At 34.2% G+C, this 10,719-nt stretch overlaps 1 protein-coding gene and 1 non-coding gene across 2 annotated transcripts; both read left to right on the plus strand.

The window, feature by feature from the left end:
- Positions 1-386: 386 nt before the first annotated feature.
- LOC126668153 (2S seed storage albumin protein-like) lies at positions 387-815 on the plus strand. The gene has a single exon (XM_050361367.1). The coding sequence runs from the start codon at positions 387-389 to the stop codon at positions 813-815; it is 429 nt and encodes a 142-aa protein (XP_050217324.1).
- Positions 816-10,063: 9,248 nt separating this feature from the next.
- Positions 10,064-10,170, plus strand: LOC126670800 (small nucleolar RNA R71). The gene has a single exon (XR_007638797.1). It is a non-coding gene; the product is annotated as a small nucleolar RNA R71 (small nucleolar RNA).
- Positions 10,171-10,719: the final 549 nt, after the last annotated feature.

The raw sequence follows: 10,719 nt of genomic DNA on the forward strand, positions 1-10,719 counted from the left end.
AACATAAATGCATATGACTGATAATTTGCAGAACGGGTATCTACATAAATGCATATGAATTTTTGTTTTTTCCTGGAACATAATTTATATGTATAAAAACTGGACTTTCTGGAACATAATTTATATGTAGATAAAATATCAAGAGATCTCGTTAACTTACCCCTAAATAAAATGATCAAAACTGTCAAATATTCACAAGATTTTGTACATTGCTGTTCTAACTTTTACGCGTAAGCACAAACCGACACCTCAAAAAGACAAAACTTATATAAATGACTCGCCATTTTATAATCTTCCACGTTCTTCACATGCACTCCCTTGAAATCTCCTACAAATATACCCCTTCTCATTCACTTCCACCTTCAACTCCTGAGAATTAAACAACAATGGCAAAGCTCATACCTACACTGGCTCTCATCAGCATTCTCCTGATCATCATGATAGCCAACGCATCTTCCGCCCGCAGAACCATCATCACCACCGTCGAGATCGACGAAACCAACCCAAACCCAACAGGAACAGAAGGGCAATGCCGTGAGGAAGTGGAGAAGCAGGACTTGAACTCCTGCGTGCAGTACATGAGGCAATCAATATCAGGGGAATCCGAAGGAGGAGGAGAAGAAAAACAGCAGCTCCATCAGTGCTGCAGTCGACTGAAGCAAGTGCGAGATGAATGCCAATGTCAGGCGATTGAGTCTGCGTATCAGGAGATGAGTGGAGAGGTAATGAGACATCAGTACCCGAGAGTCATCCGTAGGGTAAGGAGCATTCCATTGTCTTGTGAGCTGAGCGAAGTGGAGTGTAGAATCAGATAAATCTTATTCTGAAAGCCAGACTTGTAAATAAATAAAGTAAATTCACTCACTATGATCATGGACTCATGGCTGTGTGAGTGATTTCCGTGTAATCCTGTATAAGTAATTATGTCATCGTAGTATGCTTTTGTAGTGTATTATCGGAATATGGTGTTTTTTCTGTGTAAAAATTGCGTAAGCATATTTCTGTAATGTACTGCCATCAAAGTTTTAGCCTTTGAAAAAAAAAATTAAAGTTTAATAAACCAAAGAAAAATTAAGTCTAGAAGCTGAAATGAAATGAATGAAAAGTTCACTTATTGTTAGAATCAATGGCCATGTATTGATCGCTGGCTGGGATGTAAGCGGGCCAAGCTCGAGCTAGAGCTCGAGCGTGTTATACAAGACCGAGCTCTAGTTCAAATGGGCCCAAATTTTGAAGTTCTAATAACAAGACCGAGCTCTAGTTCAAATGGGCCCAAATTTTGAAGTTCTAGCTCGTATGATATACGAGCTTGAGCTCGACTCAAATTCAATAAAATATAAAGGGCTTTTTATATAAACACTTGATTTGGGTAAGAGCTTTTCAAAAACACTCTAGCACGAAAAAGTTGAGAGATTTATAAATTTACCTAAAAAAAGAAAATAATTTGAGTTTCTACCTCAACATGGAAAAGTCAACAAAAATACTCGATTTGGCCATTTTATGTTTTTACTCTCCTTGTCCATAAGTTAAGGATTTTACTCCAATCATATAAAACATGACCTGCATCTTTTCTTTTTCTTTTTCGTTCTCTTTATCTTTCTTTCTTTCTTTCTTTTTTATATGTATTTGATGTCATTTTTTATCTCTTTAACTTTTTAAAATAATATTTTATTTTTATAATAATATTAATATAATCTTTTCATAAAAAATAATATTATTTCTATAAAATATTTGAATATATTTAGTATAAAAAATATTTAATTTATTTATTTAATAATTATATCTTAATTTTTTTTTATATTTTTAACGTCTCTCTATTATAACATTTAAAAAAAAAAACTATCGTGGTATTATCATGACCTTATTATAACAATATCATTGATATAATTATGTAGATATCATCACGTTATCATTTCGTTATTATAATTTTTTTGTAATTTTTTTCATGCATGTATCGCATTATCATTTTATTATCACAAAACATTATCATACTATTATTTTCACATTATCATTTCGTTATCATAATTTTTTTATAATTTTTTTCATACAGGTATCATATTATCATACTATTATCTTCACATTATCATCTCGTTATCATATTTTTTCTATAATTTTTTTTACATGTAGGTATCATATTATCATACTATTATTATAACTTTATTATTTTATTATCATCTGATTATCACTGGTTATGAATTATTTTGTAATTATATTTTCACGTACGTTATCATTCAATTATCATACTTCATTATCATCTAGTTATCATACTGCAGTGTTATAGAACGACATGATAATGTAATGATATTAACATGATAATCAGACACTATTTTATGATACATTATTATAGTGATAATGACATGATAATCAGAAACTGATTTAATTATCATAACATTATCATTTTGTTATCATGAAATCCTTCAATAATTTTTTTTATGTACGTTATAATAACCTTATCATATTTCATTATCATAACATTATCACACTAGAGTGTTAGACATGATAATGTAGTATAGACATGATAATCAGAAACTGTTTTATCATAACATTATCATAGATTATCATGTCGTTGTCATAACATTATCATTTAGGTGCTATAAAACGTTATCATCTCGGTATCATATAATAATATTATGATAACGAGATGATAATACAAGGATAACAACATGATAATCAATTTTTTTTCTTTGTAGATTTTTTTTTCTGCAGTGTTATGATAATAACATGATAATACAGTGATCCTCATATGATAATCAGAGGCTGTTTTTTATGAAAAAAAATTATTTTTTCTGCAGTGTTATGATAATCAGATGCTGTTTTTTTTGTGTGCAGAAAATCGTTTTTTTCCATCATAACTTCATTTTCATGTAATAGATCTAAAATTGAAACAAAAATTTAAGAGTAACGATTTAGATCTGAATGTTAAAAAAATCGCAATAATCACCATGAATTAAAGAAAAGTTCGTTAAAATAAAAAATAAAAGAACAGTGAAGCGACGGTGGAGCGATGAAGGAACGGCAAAGAAAAAAGAAAAAAATGGAGAAAAAAAGAAGAAAATTGACGAAGAAACAGAAAATGAGAAAAAGAAAAAGAAGAAAAAGAGGAGGAGGAGAGAGGAAAGAGAAAGAAAAGAAAGAGAGAAACATAAAAAGTGACAGTTGTCATAATATGATAAGAGTACAAAATATATATTTAAAATAAAAACTTAATAAAAAAATAGGTATAATTATAATATAAACATGTTTTAGAGTAAAAAAAATAAAAGCATTAAAATAATAAGGTATTATTTTTATCTTTTCCTTTTTGAGATATGAAATCAAATTATTTTTAAAAAGAGAGTATTTATCCCAATTTTCTCTAAAAAATTAGCAAATATACCTCTTTTTTAATTGTATGTTTCTAAACTTATTTTCTCTTCTTTATTAACTGAATTAACACCATTAATATGGAGCTTACCATTCCAAACTAATTTTGTTTATCTTCTCCTCAATTTCTTTTTCAAATTTAGTATAAAAATTAATATTAGAACAGGTTTATAGAATCAAATAGCAAATTCTTAAAAAAAATTAATAATGCGAAGGAAGAAACTGGATTAGGGGAAGAAAAAAACAATCTCAATTGTCTAATAGAATTGCTTCCGAAGAATTTACTGTACAGCAAAGCTGTAGGTGTTCATACTCTTATCTTTTTGTTGATTAATTCAATTTGTATTATATGGTTTTGTTGAATATTTGATATTAGATCTACTCTTTTTTAATATTCTGAATATTTCTTTTATTTTTTCAACTTTTTTTGTTTCGGCTCTAAAATGCTTGATTAATTTGTAGTTTAAGTGTAGAATTAGAAAATTACAAAGGCATTAGCTCTAATACTAACAGAATGATTACATCATCAATCCTCCTCCTGCCAGCTGTTATTATTTAATTAGCTAAATCAGTTAGTTAGTTAGCTTGTATTTTATGCGTGTATAGAAAGTAGTTAGTGCTGAGCTGTAAATCTGTTAGTAGAAGCAGTTACATTTCTTGTTGTATAAATACGCATATTTGCTCAATCAATAAAGCTGAGATTCATTTTTCCTCCAAACACATCTTTTGTCATGGTATCAAAGCAATTAGCTTAGCTGCTCATTTTCTTTTCTTTTCTCTGAATAACTGCTCATTTTCTCGTTCACTTTCTTAGTAACCAAACAGCAATTTTCTCTCTGTTTTCTTGGAGTTTCTTACTTTCTTTAAGCTCATTAAGTAGCTATTTCAATGGCGAATACTGCAAGGTCAGAAGATTTACCTTCCAGTCCATATTATCTGCATCCTAATGAAAATCCTTCATTAGTTCTTACTACTTCACTGTTAACTGGAAATAATTTTCATTCATGGTCACGATTGTTGAGATAATTTGCTGCAAGTGTACAGTGTCAACTCGTAATATAGACTGTGAAGTCCAGATATCGTACCCACAAGGAAAGCAACTAAATACACCCAATTAAGATACTCAATTTGGATAGCCAAAAAGATAATTTGGTTGAAGTGATTTAAAATTAATAAAATAGATTTAAACAGATTTAATTTAGAATAAAAATAAGCTTTGAATAAAAATGGGTTTAAACAATAATAAGGAAGATCAGGGATTATTAATTTTCTTTATGTCATTAATCTCATGGGATATTTGGATTATGTTATTAATTTAATGGTTCAGGCTAGTCTAATGCATCTATAACTCTCTCTCAAGCCGCTATAGATAAAAATATATAAATAACCAATTAATAGGCAGATTACTCACTCTCGTGTTATAAAATACCAAATCAAGTGATTAAATGACATTTATTAAGCAAACCTCAAGAACACGTATTCATTAACTCACTCTCGTGTTATTAATTCATACGTTGTTAATTAACTGATCTATTTCAATTAAGCTCTCTCAAGTCATAATTAAAACATAGGGCAGTGAATGAATTGGCCAAAAACATTCAAGCATTATGAGCATTAATTAACACATCATTTTAATAACAATCCAATATCCCAATATGATCAAGTAGACATAAGTCCAATTAATAATCCCCGAAAATGGGTTTAGCTACTCATAATTAAAGGAAATTCAACAATAACATATATGGAATTCATGATTAACAAGAACACAACGGTAATTGATCTCTCAATAATGTTGTACCTTAACTCCGGAATTCCAATATGTTTTGCGTAATAATCCCAAACTATCGAGTAGAAATGATACTAAAATAGACTACCTCTAATGGCTTGTCTATGATCTAGATGTAAACTACAAAATGTATGATCTCTAAATTGAAAGATGTTTAAGATCCCGAAAGATTTATTGATCTCTAAAGGATGATTTTTCTCTACACAAATGCAAGCTATTTATAGAGGTGCTAGGAGTGGAGCTCAAGCCAAGAATCCCTCTTCATATCATGGAGTTGGAGTGATGATCAAGCATTGAATATCTTCTTTCCATGTAGAGCGGAGTAGGGAGCAAGTTCTTCCATAAGCGTCTTGAGTGAATCATGATTCACTTATCTCGTTTCCAAAGATAGCTTGATTAGATATCTTCTTGATTCATACTTTGAGTGCAAGCCAAGAAAAGATCTCTTTGAGTGTGAACACAATATATGTGGCTTATGGAAGGTGTATGAGTGTATCGGTCAAGAATCCCCTTGCGATTCTACAAGAATCGAAATGATCCCCAAGAAGCAGTGATCAGCCGGCCCTTGGCCGGCTCATTGTCGTGGGCCGGCTGAAGGCCGGCTGAGCTGCTGTTTGTGGGTTCTTTTCTGGTTCGGTTCGGTTTGACTCGGTTTGACCCGAAACTTGGTTGGCTTTCTTGAACTCAGCTCGAATCCTTCTGGCTCTGACTATTTTTGCATTTTAACTCTGTTTTATTCCTAAAAACTCAAGAAACATTAAATATTTACATTCTACAAATAATTTATCAAATAAGCGAAATTAACTAAATAAGCGTATATTTTACATCATAAAATACTAAAAACTAGTAAATAAATGACCTCTAAATAACGTAAAATATACACTTATCAAACCTCCTCACACTAATACCTTGCTTGTCCTCAAGGAAGAGTATGATTTATTCAAAAACACAAATCTAACTACCTACGAAATTTTGAACAATTGTCAACAACGTTACTCCCGACCAATGAAAATCACGAATGCAATCGTCTAATGTCAACAACTAAAAGATATGCAAACAAATGAGGAATGCAATTATAATGACTTATTCTGATGACCTTGAGAATCCTTTTGAATTGGAATCATGTTAACTCAAGACAATCACAAAGTTACAATCATTTGCGGGACATGCGATCAATTAGTCTAATAATCGATGGGCAAGTTATGACATTTCATTCATAAGCATCAAGCATAAGCATAATTTCTCACAAGATATCACTCTAATACTCAAGTGTTTCGGGTGTGAAAATGAAGCTCACTAAACATGCAAATTCGCCATAAGCTTGCTCTTAGTCCCGGACTCCACTATTTAGCTCGGTAAATGACAACTATTATATGGACTTTGAATGGGTTGTAACTTGGCTAAGGGTCGGGGTAGGAGAATTTGGATATTTTTGGCTACAACTTGACTTGAAAATCAACATTTTCTATGAAGTGTAAGTAATGAACTAGCTCGGAATTTTTCGCACAAGTGAACTTTTCTTTATTTTATTTGCCTTTCTTTATTTATTTTCTTTTGCTAATTTTTATTGATTTTATTTTTCTTTGTTATTCATTCTTGTTTCTTTTTCTTTTCTTTTAAGGCATTTATTTTCTTTTTCAACACTTGTTCACAGTTTCTTTTTCTTCGCCAAGCTAGATTCACGTTTATTTTCTCAATTTAAGTTGACCAAGTCAAATTGGGGTGTTCAAAGAGGTGAATTGTGAAAGGGTAAATGGTTGAAATGTGGTAAAAATCAAAGAAATGGCTAAGGCTCAAGGGGTGTAAACTAAGGGTAAAAAGGATAGGCTTTTGAAAGTGGTCTAAAAGAATGGTGTAATCCTAATGCCATTGTCATTTAGTTGTCAAAAACTCAGCCGTATAGTCTCGAACAGACACCGAGCAAGTTCTAGGAATTCCGCATATAATCAACACTCTCAAACAAATAATAAGGCTCAAACGCTCAAAAGAGGGTGATTTAATGCCACATACTTGATTCCTATGAAATCATGTCAATCATGCCCAAGATTTTCAAAATTGACCAATTTTAACGCATATCATGCATCCGCATTAGGTAACTTTGATCATGTTCAAGATTACACAACCAACCATCAGAATTCACCATAATCTCATCAAAACATGTCATACAAATTGCATTTCATTAGGCAAGCATCAACATTTAATTGTTTAAACTAGAAAATGCATTCAAGACATTCATTGACCGGGAGATAACCTTTACTGACAAAATTTCAAAATTACGCCTAAAACATTAAAATGACAAGTTAAAATTTTAAAAAATAAGAGCACTCCTCACACTATTTATTAATATAATCTATTTTTTTAATTCTTTTATTATTTTTCTTCTTTCCCCACCCCCCACTTTAAAATAATGCATTGTCCTCAATGTATGAAAAAGTGCACAAAAAGAAGAAGAATAATAAAAATTCTTCCCTTTTTAGGATTGCAGCGAAATTTCCACAAAGCTGCTATCCGCTTTTGACTGATAACAATGCCTGCTTTTGAGCACATGGCGGTGGCTGGATCACAAATAAAAGCTAAAGACAACATGTTATAATTAGAAGAAAAACAAAATAAAGTGAAAAGTACTACATAAAATAAAAATAAACAGAAATGGATGAAAATTTAGACTGACTATTTAAAGCATGAGAAAAAAAAAATGAACAATTTGGAATTTCTCCCAAATCGTGCTTGTTTATGGTCATTAGCTTGACCGTATGGTAATAGAATCATGGAGGATCAACTAGAGCAACTCGCTCATGTCCTTGATCAATAAAAGTTCTAAGACACGGTTTACACCATTGTCTAAGAACCTTAAAATTATCTCCATTCGCGCTCTCCAATTCCACCACTTCTGGACCAATGTTGCGCCGAAGTTTGAATGGTCCACTCCATTTTGATATAAGCTTGCCTGCACAAGATCCTTGAGAAGTATTTAGCATAACAAACTTACCATCACTAAGGTTTTCTGGCTGCAATGGTCCTATGTCATTAGTCTTGTGACTGAGTCTCAACTTCCACCCTGCCCATTTTTTGGGTTTACGCTTTCGTGGCTTTGCAGGAGGTGGAAGTTTCGCAAGTGCCCGCTTCTCTACTGACTGCGCAGGTTTATGACATAATGGCTCGCACATTGTTCCCTCTTTGCTTGATGGCTCGATTTCTCGGAATATCTCAGGAATGGACAAGTACATAACTTCCCTCTTGTTTTCATGCCCGCTTCCCTCAACATAGTCGACCCTCATGCATTTTTCTTCATTGCTCAAGCATTGTTCGCTCTTCTTCATTTCAAACTCCACGCTTTCTTCCTCTATTCGCAGAGTCAGCTTGCCCGCATTCACATCAATGAGTGCTCTGCTTGTGTTCATAAATGGGCGTCCAAGGATCAATGGGCATTCTTTGTCAATCTCATAGTCAAGGACGACAAAATCCACTGGAAATATGAATTTGTCGACCTTAACTAATACGTTTTCCACGATCCCATATGGCTTCTTGACCGAATGGTCAGCCAACTGCAGCATCATTGGGGTGGTCTTAACCTGTTGGTCACCAAGTAGTTGCCTAAACAAAGATAGAGGCATTAAATTTATACTGGCACCCAAATCACAAAGACAGTTAATAGTTTGCAAATTACCAATAGTACAAGGAATAGTAAAACTCCCTGGATCTTCGAGCTTTGTTGGTAATTTGCTCAAGCTAATGGAGCTGCAATTTTCAGTAAATGGAGCCGTATTCTCATCCCAGCTCCTCTTGTTCATGAGGATGTCCTTCAAAAACTTGGCATAATGCGGCATTTCTCGTAATGCGTCAGCCAAACTGACGTTGATTTGCAGCTTCTTGAAAGTATCTAAAAACTGATGAAACTTCCAAGTGTCTTGTGGCTTCTTCAATCGCTGAGGGAATGGTATTTTGGGTACATACGGAGGTAGTGGAGTAGGTTTAGTGACTACCTTTTCAGGTTCCTTTTCCTTACACTGCTCCTTTTCTGCCTCTAATATAACCTTCTCTGCATGAGCTTTAGGCAATACTTTTGAACTCCTTAGTGTTATCGCCTTGACTTGCTCTCTTGGATTTGCCTCAGTAGTGGACGGTAAACCACCTTGATTTCGGTTTTGGAGTGCTTTAGCCATCTGCTGTATTTGCAATTCTTGATTGTGAATAGTAGCAGCATGATTCTTAAGTGCTTGTTGAGTCTCTGCGTCCTTCTTTAGGATCAACTCCATCATCTTATCAATTTTGTTGTGCAGAGACTCTCCATGTTCGTTCTGCTGGAAACCAGGTGGATGCTGTGGCATATTGTTCTGATGGTAAAAGCTGCCTTGATTTTGGAAGTTACCCTGATTCTGCTGTGGTCTTTGTTCTCCTTGAAAACTAGGACCTGCCTGATTGTGGGTCTGATTTCCATTATCCTTCCATGAGAAATTTGGGTGATTTCTCCACCCTGGATTGTAAGTAGCAGCATATGGATTATTTCCTGGTCTCTGTCCTCCCACATAGTTGACTTGCTCGTTGAACTGCTGCGACATCACATAGCACTCATTCGCCATATGGCTAGGATCTTCACAAACCTCGCAGTTGCTCTGAATTGCAGCAACATTATGAGTGTTGGGTGCTACAACTTGTTTTGTGAGAAAATCCTGTAGTAGTGACTTGACCGTCTCCACTACTGGGTCAGTAGAAACTTCCATCACTCCTCTCTGAGCAGGTGCTTTCGCCCTCTCAGTTGGCCAAGAACAGCTGTTCACTGCCAACTCATCTAACAGCTCAAATGCTGCATCAGTGGTCTTCCTCATCAATGACCCTCCTGCAGCTGTATCAATGATGCTCCTGGTCTGATCATTTGACCCATTATAGAAATTTTGGATCAAATTCTCTCTGGTAATATGATGATGAGGAACTTTTCTCTGCAATTCCTTGTACCGCTCCCATGCGTCACTCACTGATTCTCCATCCAATTGCTGATAAAGCATGATATCTCTAGTCAGCTTTGCGGTCTTCGCCATGGGAAAGTACTTGTTCAGGAATGCCTTGGCCAAATCTGGCCATCTGTTAATGCCAACTCTAGGCAGAGCGTGAATCCAAATTTTCGCTTTATCCCTCAGAGAAAATGGGAATAAGCGCAGCCAAACTTCATCTTCTGTCATGTTACTGAGCTTGAATGTACTGCACACCTCCAGGAAATTTGAGATGTGCGCATTTGGATCTTCATTTGGTAGCCCATAGAACTGACAGCGGGCTTCTAACAACTGAATGATACTGGTTTTAATCTCGTAATGGTTTGCCCGCACAGGATGTGCAAAGTAACCATGCGTATTATTTCCTACATTCGGCTGAAAGAATTCCATCAATGTTGGTTGTCTCTGCCTGTTATTATTCTGTCCTTGCAGATCTTGTGGATTCTGCAGATTCTGCGGATTCTGCAGATTCTGGGGATTCTGCAGATTTTGGGGGATTACTCTGTTATCCCCTTCATTATTTAATCCAAGCGGATTACCATCTTCGTCTGCCATATTTAGATTCTTTTGAGCTGATTTTCT

This window comes from Mercurialis annua, linkage group LG2 (assembly GCF_937616625.2).
Source record: "Mercurialis annua linkage group LG2, ddMerAnnu1.2, whole genome shotgun sequence".
Taxonomy (NCBI): domain Eukaryota; kingdom Viridiplantae; phylum Streptophyta; class Magnoliopsida; order Malpighiales; family Euphorbiaceae; genus Mercurialis; species Mercurialis annua.